Source organism: Phaseolus vulgaris, chromosome 4, assembly GCF_051622355.1.
Source record: "Phaseolus vulgaris cultivar YP4 chromosome 4, ASM5162235v1, whole genome shotgun sequence".
In the NCBI taxonomy this organism is placed as follows: domain Eukaryota; kingdom Viridiplantae; phylum Streptophyta; class Magnoliopsida; order Fabales; family Fabaceae; genus Phaseolus; species Phaseolus vulgaris.
In genome coordinates this window covers 33,512,472-33,526,246 of record NC_143501.1, presented here as the reverse complement: position 1 = coordinate 33,526,246, position 13,775 = coordinate 33,512,472, and the positions used below count along the sequence as shown (strand labels likewise).

Below are 13,775 nucleotides of genomic sequence, written 5' to 3'. Positions count from 1 at the left end.
GGAATAATCTAAAACACCCTCCCTCCTTTGTAGTGGGATCATAGGAACTTCATCATCATTTCGTCCGCTTTTACCCTTACCCTTAGGCATTTTTTGTCTCTTCGTTGATGAAGATGCTATCGATAGAGAAACTAAAACCTAAGATGAAAATGTTATGAAATAATGACAAAATAATAGTATATTAGAAAATATCCTCACACATAAATTTCAAATGAAAAACAGTTCAACAATAATAATATTAGAAGTCAAATAAGAAGTACAAGGTTTGTCTTGAATTAAAAGTAGATGCAATTAAATTACAAATTGAACAACATAAAAATATAATTAAACATAATTTATTGACGTTGAGTCATGATGTTAAACAATTTTTCCATTCTTCACTCTTTCGGCATATCAAATACTCACATCGCAATGGCTGGATTTTCATAGAGAAAGTCGTAACATTAGTTCATGTCTGCTTCATCCTGAATATTTAGATCAAATAGAATGGACCAAATATCTGAAGGCGAGTATTGATACGAACTCTTACCATGATCATTTTGTACGTGTTCACCATAATAGTCATTCCGTTGTTTGATTTCCGCAGCGATTTCTTGTGATGAAGTGGCTTGTACACGAGCAATGGCTAATACCTCATCAACGACATTGTTACCACGGTTCATGGAAGCGACACAATTTTGCAGGTTCATATTCAACATATTGAACTAATTCTCAATTACATCCACCATGGTCCCTTTTCTCTTTGATCCCCTAGATGGCGATGTCCCACCGGATGGTTGAGAGGGTGCAAATGGAGTATTACATGGACTGTCAATTGATTGAACATGCGCTACAGGTATGTAGTTCATGTTATGATCGCCTAGCTCCACACGTGCACCTCTCTAGATGTCAATCGGGTTGTCCTTTGACCACTTCCAGTGGCCCTGTCGTTTGACCACAACTCCTCCATAAGATCGTATTGCCGAATGGCTTTGGCACACCAGTTATTAGCATATGGTTTCACCTACAAAAAGTAAGGTGTTATTATAATAACAAATTATGGGATATTGTCATCTTTAATTATGGGGTATTGCCATCTTTAATTACTTTACCTGAATCAAGTTTTCCCAGACTTCATCCTCAACCTCAAAACATTTTGTGGCTCCGTTCCAACCAAAACCACTAAGACCACTAAATAGTTTCTAGACCTCCCTCCACCTGTCCTTCAAACATTTTTGTTAGTTCTTGACATTATTTTTCGTAATGGTAGGGAGTCCGGCTTCGTGTAATGCAAGTACAATGTTATTATATCCTTGATTCGTCCAACTACCATCGATTCTCAACCCTCGTCGTGTGTCATCTACCATGGCATTAAGCAGAATAAAACCCATATTCGTGGTCCACTTTGTTGTCTATGTCAACCTAGTGGATGAACTTAGCCGAACACTTTTACTGCAATCCATTTAAACAAGCACTATAAAAGTTAGGACCAAATAGAGTAAACATAATATAAAACAATATTTATTACAATATCAATTGTTTACATAAACTTGCCACATTTCGTTCTCTATAGTGTCCCTAATGTGTGAACCTAGTCTATGATCATCATTACGAACTTGAGAAGCTGAAACTTGTATATCTTGTTGCAACAATTCACGATCCACTTGTTATATAAAAGAGTCATCATTGTCCACCCCGCGAAGAAAGTTATGCAAAATACAACAAGTTAAAATAATATTTGTCATAGTATGCAAATCGTAATGTGGTTCGATCCCACTAGCTATAATTGGGAAAAAAATTTCATGACACCAAATGTCCTTTCAATTACATTTCTAAGTGACGAATGACAATGATTAAACAATTCTCTCACATCCTGTGGTCTTCTTTGATAATACTCTTTCAAGTGGTATCTAACCCCACAATAAGGTGTTAATATTTGTAGTTTTAACATAAAACCTGCATCGCCAAGATAGTATTTTCCTACAAATATTCCTAGGAAACATCCATTAGTTATGTATATTATGACCTTCGTATCTATTGTTATGAATTCTCAAACACCTTAAACTTACCTTCCGGAATAACCAAAGGATCCTCTCCTATGAAAGCCTTCTTCAATATCCTCGAATCTGAGGTTATTCTTTCCCACCTGGCTAGAACATACGTGAATTTCATATCCAAATCACAAGTTGCGAATACGTTTTGAGTTGACCAATCTTTTCTTCCTCGAAAACGAGGTGCATCAGCACGTGGGACCTTCACACGTACATGAATGCCATCAATGGCCCCTAAACAATCCTAATGGTAACCAAAATTTCAAGTCTTAAAAATACAAATACAAAAGACATTATGACAATTGTAAAGGAAATTTGTAATAAACAAACCTTAAAGTATGGGAAAAATCGGTTGTTCTGTAAGATTTGGGGTTGGACATCAATACCATCTGCTTGTTTTATGAACTGTCCTTCCAACATCAAAATTGCAGTTAATACATTGTGAAGGTGACAAGAAACTATTTCTCCAGACCGATGGAAAAAAAATGAAACACTTCGATTCTTGATGTTATGTCTAATAATATGAAGAAATTTAGCAACTTGTTCTTCAACTGTTGAACGATATGCATCCTTAACAACTTCGGTTGCCCTAATCTGTTCACATAATTGAATGAATGTTTTTGGTCTCATGCGAATAATGTCACGAGAACGTTTGGTGTGCACCAAATACTCCATTAATTCTTGTCTGTGACGCTTTTTTCTTGGTTCAAACTCAGTAATAGAGTTCGTTGTATCACTTAACATACGCAACAAATTCAAACCAAAAGCAATGATGCAAAGGATCATCACTGATGCAAGTTGAGTATTTCTTTTCAATTGTTCTTGTATTTTTGAAAGTAGATTCATGTTCGCATGACCAAGATCATTATAAATTACAATTGTATCCTCAAATTCTTGCATGTCTTCGTCGTCCCAAAGTAGTTTCTAATTGTTCTTGTTATCCATGTAATCTTGACCTTGTCATTGACAACCATAAAATAGTTTATGGATACACGTGAAATAGTTTATGTTACAAATAACTCTAACCACTTTAAGTTGAAGTTACTGGAATAGCATTAGGATTAGGCTAAGGATTATGATTATGGTTATTTGACGATACTAGTAGGGATAAGATGTACTTTAATCCTTATAATTAAATCTATACATAATTAATACCATTATTACTAAACAATTTATTTTATAACTAATTCTAAATTAATTTAAAATCATAATGATGTGAATTTAATTATAATACATAGTAACACTGCGTATTTAACAAAATTAAAATCAAATTAAAAACTTAGTTATAGTTCTAAATAAATTTATAAGAATTCAAAACAGTAAACACATAATAATAAAAAATATAAAAATAGTAAACACATAATAATAATAAATTATAAAAACAGTAAACACATAATAAAAAAAATTTAAAAAAGTAAACATATAATAATAAAAAAATATAAAAACAGTAAACACAACAAACACATAATAAAAAAATATAAATATATTTGTAAAAATTAAAAACAGTAAATACATAAAATAAATAATTAAACAGTAAAGACAAAATAATAAAAAATATAAAAATATTAAACAAATAATAAAAAATGTAAAAAAAGTAAACACATAATATAAAAAATATAAATACATTTATAAAAATAAAAAAATTGTAAAAACATAATAAAAAAATTTAAATACATTTATAAAAGTTAAAAACAGTAAACACATAATAAAAAAATAAAAAAAATTAAATACATTTATAAAAATTAAAAACAACTGTCACGTAAAAAAAGTAAACAAAACAGTACAAACTTAAGAAAAAAAAAATTAAATACAATTAAAAAACAAATAAAAGTCTAAATATATTTATGAAAATTAAAAACAGTACTTACGTAAAAAAAATAAACAACACAGTAAAAATCTAAAAAAGAATGCAAATACAATTATTAAGATAAAAAACAGTAAACATATAAAAAAAAATTAAACAGTATCTTGTTAATAAAAATAAATAAAAACAATAAAGATATTATAACAAAGTATATATATATATATATAAATATTTATAAAAATTAAAAACAATAAAAATATAGAATAAAAAACTAAACAGTAGATACAAAATAATAAAAAATATAAAAACAGTAAACAAATAAGAAGAACATATAAATAAATTTATAAAAAATAAAAACAATAAACACATCAAGAAATTTAAATTCATTTATAACAATTAAAAATGATAAACACATAAAAAATAAACAAGTAAATACCTAAAAAAATTTGTAAACACCAATTATTAAAATTAAAAATAATAAACAAAAAAAAACACATAATAACAAATAATAATAATAAATTTAAAAACATTAAACACATAATAATATAAAAAATAAAAACAGTCAAATCATAAAATAAAAAACTACTCAATAAACATAATAATAAAAATGGTAAAACCAATAAACACATAATAATAATAATAATAATAAAGAAAAATAAATACATTCAGAAAAATCAAAAACCATAAACACAATACTAAAGAAAATAACTACATTCATTAAAAACCGTAAACAAAAATAAACTAAACAATAAACATATATAAAAGAATATAAATATATGTATTAAATATAAAAATAGTAAATATATAGAAAAAAAAATGTAAATACATTTTTAAAAATTAAAAAAGCACATAATAAAAAAAAACTCTAAATTTATTTAGAAAACAAAAATTGAAAACTTACTTGAAGGGTAAAGAAAGAAGAAGCACCAAAAAGAAGAAGAAGAAACCGTGTGATGAATAGAAGCAAAGAAGCACATCCAAGATGATTCAAGAGACCCAAGATTTAATATGGAAAAATAAAAAAAACATAATAGAATCAAACATTTTTCTCACATAAAGGAGAATCTATTATCCTTCTACCTTTAAAAGCCACATAATCGGTTCTCCTAAATCACTTCTATTGAAAATCGATTTTGCATCATTTGAAAATGTAAAATCGATTATGCACCATGTACAAAAATAGGAAAATCGATTCTGGAAAATTCGAAAAAATGAAGACAAATCAGTGCGCTCTCCTTCCTCAAATCAATGAGTTTTCTCTTGCTCAAACCACTTCTCTCTCGTTCGTTCTGGGCACAAGAGCATAACAAACATAACTATCAAACATAATTTCATTTATGACAAACACAAGTTCTCTTTCACATTCACGAGGTCTACAGTTTTTTTGTCAAAATAAGTTTTTGGTCAAGATTCTTCTGCAATTGATAACACCGAACAATGTAATAAAGAAGAAAAGTCATTGGCTCATGCAGAACTGCACCAGTGTAACACAACGTAAACTCATTCACATGTGCCGAGAGTGTTTAAAGGGTACGAAAGTAAAATGTTATTTGTGTCCTCTTTGCCACATCTAATCCTCCCAAATCTTCTCAATTTTGTGAAGAGGAAAAAAACTTTCCACCTTGCTCTCTCATCCGCACCCACACCTTCAAATACACGAATCCAAACCGGAACTCTACCCGCTCGCCCCTCCCTTTTCCTTGATCACACCCGGAAACAAACAGTGTCTTAGCTCACTCTTTACTAGTCTTATTTCTAAATGTTTTAGCAAAGAATCTCTTAGGAATTGGTCTAACCTCTCTTAAGCTTCACTATCATTCTCAATACACTAAAAAAAAATTGTATATAATAGCAATTATAATATGACGATTATTAAAAACATGTCCAATTAACTATATAATACGATAACTTCGTAAATGCCTTAATTTTCCTTAGAAATGTGGCATATAGAACAACCATTATTTTTATTAAAATAAAAATTTTCCCGCGTTTTGTTCACTATGTAACTTTCTTCTTTCCCTAAAGTTTTTTTTTATTTCCCTTTTTTGAAAATATACAACCTTCCCCCATTACGTATTGTCTTCTGATGACCGCTTCTCACCGCAACCCTGCCCTTCACATCCGTTCAAAGTCTCATCTCAAACCCTTCTTCTTACTCTCACCGAAAACCCCTCTTCTCGTTGGCATTCTCACTCTTATTGTTTCAGTTCTCTCAGACTTTTAGTTTCCCGTACTCCTCCCCTAAAGCCACTTGTTGACTTTCGTTTCCCAAACCCTCCCATCTCCCAATCGGAAGAGAAACAACTAAAAGGGGAAAGGACTTTGATTTATGAGAGTACAGTTTTTCGGCTTGGCGCGTTGTCATCGAAAGTAATGGAAGATGCCAGGAAACCCCTGAAGACTGGCAACCTGTTATGTAAGGTGGTTGATTTGGCTGCGGGAGAGGCACGCAATCTCATTCTTACTGGTGAGTAACCCAATTCATTTTTTTGTGAACGGAAATTGAAATCTCAAATTTCATTTTTTGGTGTGAAGTGTTGAGTTTAGGGTTTTCCGCACAGAAACAAGGTTCCGAATGAGCCTCCAAAACCCTCCGTTATGCAGATGCAACGCATAGTCGGGGCTGGAAGCTTCAGAGACACCGAACCCCTTCCTCTACCGTAGGTTTCTCTCTTCTCTCAATCTTGGCCGAATAGTGTTTGACTTGCTGTTGAAAACGTGGTTGATTTTGATGAACAGAGGTTCCAACATGCAACGGTGATGGACTTGTTTCGGGGGCAAGCCATGCAAGGGAGAGTGCAGAAGAAAATGAGGGAGACGGGAGAGTGGGTGGCCGCTAATGCCGAGGCCAAAATCACTTCTTCCAGTACCTTCTCCTTTCACCAACTCCAATCTCATTTCTAGTTTAACGCTAATAATCTTAACGTCACGCTTCCAATTTCGATAACATTGTTCCTGATAGCTTCTGGAGCCAACAAATTACCATTCACCAACGCCTTTCTTGACCATCTCGTCCTGTGAGCATACATCAATTTTAAAATTGTGGTGTAAGGTTCTGGTCAGAAATAGAAGAAATAAATTCCAAAATTGAATTTTGTTCAAGAATATAATTTTATTACAATTGTACAGTTCACCCTTTAGAAGCATGTGACATCTATTTGATGAAGTATGATGAATTGAGATGTACTTTATAATTTGTTGGTGTGTTTATGTGTCTATTTTTGACATTTATTTATTAATTATTATAGTTTAGAAGTGTACTTTGGTTCAACCAAACCCAATTCTCCATCAGTTGTTGGTTTCTGAGGAGAGTGGTTGATGCAATGGCTTATGCAGTCTTGTATTAATAATGCTTCAATCAAAGGATTATGTAATACATGGCCCTAAGATGAATTTATTATATGACTTTACACACGTGTACTTTATTATACGCTTCAATCAAATTTGAAATTTTACCATAGGTTTCAAACCTCCGGAAAATAAAAATCCAAGCACACATCAACCAGGATTCGGACCCAAGTCCTTCTAGTAAGGAGGAAAGGGTTAACCACTAGACCACAGAAGTTCTTTGGTCATATTATCACTTTTATTTTACTTATTATTATTAACATAATTTATACATATTAATATTATATTCACATTATTATTAATATTATTATTATAATTAATATTATATTCATATTATTAATATTATTCATATTATTAATATTTATTAATATTATTCATATTATTAATATTATTACTATTATTATTATTAATATTATTATTAATATTATTATTAATATTATTATAAATATTATTATAAATATTATTATAAATATTTTTATTAATATTATTATAAATATTATTATAAATATTATTATTAATATTATTATAATGAATAGTTTCCCGTGTCTGATTCTTCAAAATTTGATACTGCAAATGTAACCAAAAAATAAATTATAATGATGTATATATGTGATAAGTTAATGTCACTTCACAAACAACTTATTTTTACTTATTGAAATTCATAAAAACAATCTTTAAGAATTGAATAATAATTTCAATTAATGAAGTGCCTTCTAACTTCAATTAATGAATCAACCTCTAAGACCTAAGTTCAAAGCATATTTAAATATATATACCAGTTTAGGCTAAACTCACTAAAAAATTTAATTATATCTATTTATTAAAAATTGAGAAAATATAAAATATTTTATTGATGTTTTACAATAAACTTTTGACACTTAAAAAAAATTAAAAAACTTTATTATTTTGATGAGATTTTAGAATAAATATTTAGAATTTAACGAAGGTTTTAAAATAAACCTTTGGAAATTAACGAAGGTTAAAAAAATCTTTGTTATTTTATGGAGGTTTTAAAATAAACCTTTGTAAATTAACAAAGGTTAAAAAAACCTTCGTTATTTTGTGGAGGTTTTAAAATAAACCTTTGGAAATTAACGAAGGTTAAAAAAACCTTCGTTATTTTGCGGAGGTTTTATAATAAACCTTTGGAAATTAATAAAGGTTAAAAAAACCTCTGTTATTTTACTGAGGTTTTAGAATAAACCTTTGGAATTTAGCTAAGGTTAAAAAACCTCCGTTATTTTGTTGAGATTTTAGAAAAAACCTCCATTAATTAAATCAATTCCTAAGGTTATATTAACCTCCACTAAATAACCTCTATTAAAACCTTTTTTTCTTTTAGTGATATTCTGTCTTTATTATTGTATTGTTTTCATTTATTTTTAAAAAATTAAAAATTATTTTTAAATATATTTTTATTTATTTCAGACACAATGTGACTTGTAATATGTTCAAATATGAAATAATTGATATTTTTGATAATTTAATGTTATCATTTTAATTAATTACTTGTAGAATAATTGATATTTTTGATAATTTAATGTTATCATTTTAATTAATTACTTGTAGTTTTGATTACTTTGATATTATCAATTTTGTTCTCTCAATAAATGAATGAAGTTATTTTTTGATTATAGATATGTTTCTATTATTTAATTATTAATATTTATCAATTTTAATTATATAATGAAATTAATTTGTGTTATGATTTAATTATATTATAAAGTTTTAATTATATTATGAAATTAAATTGTGTTATGAAATTTATTTATAATATAAAGTTTAATTATATTATGAAACTAAATTATATTATGAAATTCAATTATAAAAATAGAATTGAATAAATTATTAAAAATATTAAAAATAAAATTAAATATTTAATACTGGGATTATGACCATTGTAATGGTTATTAGAAATGTCATATTATACCGTATTAAGTGGTGTTTAAAATTGTCGTTATTTACACTGAAATTGGTTTACTTAGTTTCAAAATTATGACATTTATAATTGACATAATTACACGCTTAAAATCGTCACTTTATACAATGTATTATATTGCGTCGGTTACAATGATTCTCAATTGACAGTCACATTATATTTTGTGGCGGTCAGATCTGTGGTGGTACACGGTACTGTCACCACATATATGTTTTTTTGTAGTGTTACACCAATACTTTACAATTTCTTTCACTCATTTTAGCTACCCAATCCCACCAAATTCTGCACCCCAAAATACAAAAAAGAAAACTCAACAATGCAAACTATGATTGCATCACTATTTTTTTTTTGTCCTTATAATATTTATATTGTCATTTTATTTTTAAAGTTTGAATCTTTATTCATGATTTTAATCCTTAGATTTGACTGGAAAGTACTTCTAAGTATCTGACCTAAATGATAATGCTTAACATATTTGAATACTATGAATATATTTAAAATGTTAATTGTTTTATATAACATCTATTCGTAATGATAATAACGTTTTATAAATATTTGAGGAATTGATATTTAGGAAACAATCTTAATAATTTTATATGCGAGGAATCGATATGAATAACTTTTACATATGTATCAATGTCAATCAAGTTGGAATGGTATATGTTTTTATTCATTGAAAATACAAACGAGTGAGAATGATTTCTATCCTAATTTTCTCAATTGAATTATCTTAATCATTTACTTTGTTTTATTTAATTTCTTACATAAATTTATGACACCAACAACTTTATAAACAAATTTTTGCACATCTTTTAATATTTAGTGAATATTATACCTTGCGATTTTAGAATTGTTCTTTATGGATTCGATATCAGACTGTAGGGATAATTTATCTGAAATAAATCATCATATATTCAAAAAATATTATGATTGTTGTGTTTATCATAAGAAATTTTCGGACAAATCTTATATTTACTTATTTATGTTTATGACATGCTAACACTAGTACCAAATAATCTTTTTACATCAATTATTTGGGTCAAATTACATTATTGTGAGAACCGATGTAGATATAACTAACATAAAAAAGAACCTATTTTATGTTGGTTAATCACATGGCATTATAATTGTTTTACATCAATCTAGATCATTAATAGATGTAAAATGAGGTAGTCCATCTGAGATCTTGTCCAAATACTTCGTAACAAAATGGGAGTGACGAAACGAAAGAACGGTTACCTATTGGAGGTGGTCCAAGTTGCACTGATTAGAGTTCATAGGCTAGTAAATATTGGGAAGATAACAAAAACAGAAAGCGAAAGCAAAAACTCAGATGAATTCTTCCATGTATAAATAATATTAGGTTATGGAAAAATATCAAGAACTAAAAAAAGAATAATATTCAAAACAATTTTAATATGAGAAAACTGATGAAGGAAAAACCCAAAATTTCTACTAGTAATGATTAATGAGTATACAACAAGTCCTCTTAGAGCCTCTAAGGATCAATACAAAATCTTTTCTTCATCAACAATGTGGATAACACAACATAAAAAAACTTCAATAGATATCTAGCTAGACAATGGATAAAACAAAATACATGAGATAATGGATATCTTCTCCATGCTAGTTTTTCTACACAGTTATTGTTGAGATGTGGATATTTAATTAACTAAATTATAAATTTGTATAAAATATTGTATAATCAGATCTTCTTTAATTTAATTATGATTTATAAATTTGTATGAGTAAAATATTCTAAAAACAATATATATATATATATATATATATATAAATTATATGAATAAAAATAATAATGTAAATTCTTTATCAATTGATCCGTACAAAACAACATATAAGTTATTTTTATCTTATTTTTCTCTTGGTTTTTTTATTTATTTTCTCACACATACTCTATGTGTTTCAAAATTTATGTTTTTTTTTATCTGGCTCAACCTTATATAATACCTAAGTGATAATCCAGAAGAAAGTAAACATGTATGATCCTATGCTTCTTTGACACACCTCACTGCTTTTTACAACATGTTTATGCAGCAACAGTGCAGAATCTCTTTGGCACACCCTCACTTCTTCTAATAGTGTAAATATGCAACACTACTGCATAAATTCCAGCTCATATAAAGTTTAAACTACAAGGCCATTACATCACCACAAACTTGTGCATTTCCTTGCTTTTGCACTCCCAAAACCCGTCCCTAAAGACCTCTATATATTGATGCTTAGAAATCCCTTCAAAACAACTAAACTTCTGCATAACCTTCATCAGTGGCAGCACATTTGTTCTCCCTCTGCCCTAGGAGTTGCTACGGTCCATGAGTGATTTACTACTCTCCAGAGAGGAAGGCACATTGGAAAGAACTTTGAGAGGTGAGGCTCCATCTACTGTTGCACATCCATACTCACTAGGGACATCCAGCATCTGTTGCATTTCTTTGCGGAACCCGCAACTGCACCTCACCAGCTTGCCTCTGCTCCTTTCAATAACCCTGCAAACATCAAACATACCAATCCCAGCCGTGTACAACACATACAATGTGTAAGGCATAGATAAAGATTAGGGGACTTACTGCACTGAGGTGACAGCTAACCACAATCTTGAAAGTGACTTGGTAACGCTTTTCAACTCTCGTAGGTACGAGTCTAAGGCTACTTGCTACTTTGCATCCCTGTTTTTATTACGAGTTCCGATATATTGACTATATCTGCACATGACACACATTTGATGTTATGGACGTGACAATGACGTGATAAAATGAGATTGCGCATGAATGAGCAAAGCGGACTTCAAAATAGGATAAAAGAATATATTACATCGGTTCTTAAAAACAATCGATGTAATATACTTTTTCTTACTCAGAATGACTCATATTACATCGATTAAGTCATCTAACCGATGTAATATATGATCCATATTAAAAAAAATTGATTTTTTTTTATAAAGAGTGGGTGGGTCATAAACGTTACATGGATAACCACTTACAGACACACAGGTAACCATGTTTGCGTGTGCCAAAACCTGTGGGTAACCAGCTCTGGTAGGATTATTACATCGGTTAAACTATCTAACCGATGTAATATATGATTTTTACATCGGTTAAGTCATCTAACTGATGTAATATATGTTTTTTATTAAAAAAAATTTATTTTTTCCATGAAGAGTGGGTGACCATAAATGTCACATAGGTAACCACTTACAGACACATAGGTAACCAGTTTTGCGTGAGCCAGTATATGTGGAGGAACTTGTGGCTAGATAGTTCTAGTAGGGTTATTACACCGGTTAAGTCATCTAACCGATGTAATATATGGTTCTTATTAAAAAAATGATTTTTTTTTCTTGAAGAGTAGGTGGCCGTAAACGTCACATAAGTAACCACTTACAGACACACGAGTAACCAGTTTTGCGTGTGCTACGGGTCATATATTATAATATAGAGTCAATGTCACATCCTCACCAAATGTCTCGTCTGCAATGTCTATTAATGTCACGCAAACGGTGTCAAATCTGTGTTAGTGACAGAGGGTGTTAATAAAACATTTTTCTTTTATTACACTAATGAGACCAACATTACTTTTTCCAGCAGACAGCAGGAGTACTTTGTTGGTGCTTCTCTTTCTGCATCACTTGACTTATTTCCAGCCATCACAACCCCAAGAACAACCTTTCCCCTATTCCTGCTCTACTGCACATTGAACACACCGTTACACAATACCCGTCTAAACAAGCATATATGCTAGCTTAAAGTGTGTAGGTAGTTTAATGAATATAACACCCAGTCAGAAAGTGAAGAAGTAAAATTTGTTACCTTCCTCCTCATCTATGTCCATGTTTATAGTTGGACTTGGACTAGACTAAATATTTCTCCGACATCCACCTTCATTTCTTTAAAACCCAAACCATTCCTTTAGTTACAAATGCTCCATAACAAGCTACCCATGCTCCAATCCAATGCCATATGTATTTCATAGTCCATGTCTTTCTATGTATCCTTCTAAAATTTGATATGCAAAATGAATTATTTTTTAAGCTATATAGTACAAAAAAAAAAAAAAAACACCAAGTGATCCACATCAAAATTAATAAAAAAAAAGCGTACAAAATGTTTTAGAGAAAAAATTTGTTTACTAATTCTTTATGATATTTAATATAAAATAACATGCTTCATCCACTATATTTGAGAAACGTAATCTGAATATATCACAACTTGTATTTTTATAATCATTTATGATAACTTTATGTTGCTTTTAATCTAATAATGAATAAACATTTCTTAAAAAATGTATATAAGAATAATATTATGCAAAATAATTAATTTTATGGGCTAAATTACTTGTACAATACAATGCCTACATTCTAAAGTGAAAAAACAATAGCGGGCAAGTTACCCTACTATAAACTTAGAACTTTAATCAGAATATATAATTTTTCTTTATTTAAAATATCAACTTTATTTATATTTAATTATATGCTTAAGCTTAGCACATTGCATAAGTATCAAAATACTTGTGGTTTTATTAACTTACGTTTCATATATAACTTATGAGTCGAAAAGAGGATTGCTCACTTTTTTCTCTCATTCAAAATCGTGCATGAGACTTGTATTCCGCACGACTCCTAAGAGATAAAAGAAAG

At 29.4% G+C, this 13,775-nt stretch overlaps 1 protein-coding gene and 1 long non-coding RNA gene across 2 annotated transcripts; one reads left to right on the top strand and one right to left on the bottom strand.

Moving 5' to 3' along the window:
* Nucleotides 1–859: 859 nt before the first annotated feature.
* On the bottom strand, nucleotides 860–2,876 carry LOC150028020 (uncharacterized). Its single transcript, XM_090301010.1, has 4 exons — nucleotides 2,361–2,876; nucleotides 2,049–2,274; nucleotides 1,787–1,959; nucleotides 860–1,003 (listed from the first exon to the last, which is right to left on the bottom strand). Exons 1-4 carry the CDS (start codon nucleotides 2,874–2,876, stop codon nucleotides 860–862), a joined length of 1,059 nt encoding a protein of 352 aa, XP_090157136.1.
* A 2,986-nt stretch (nucleotides 2,877–5,862) lies between these two features.
* Nucleotides 5,863–7,028, top strand: LOC137838713 (uncharacterized). Its single transcript, XR_016520596.1, has 3 exons — nucleotides 5,863–6,301; nucleotides 6,370–6,494; nucleotides 6,574–7,028. It is a non-coding gene; the product is annotated as an uncharacterized LOC137838713 (long non-coding RNA).
* Nucleotides 7,029–13,775: the final 6,747 nt, after the last annotated feature.

Coding starts and splice junctions, on each gene's coding strand:
- LOC150028020 (XM_090301010.1), bottom strand. CDS start 2,876: ATGAATCTACTTTCAAAAATACAAGAACAATTGAAAAGAAATACTCAA. Junction 1,960..2,048: donor TCCTTTGGTTATTCCGGAAG/GTAAGTTTAAGG, acceptor GAATATTTGTAG/GAAAATACTATCTTGGCGAT. Junction 1,004..1,786: donor TAATTGAAAGGACATTTGGT/GTCATGAAATTT, acceptor TACTTTTTGTAG/GTGAAACCATATGCTAATAA.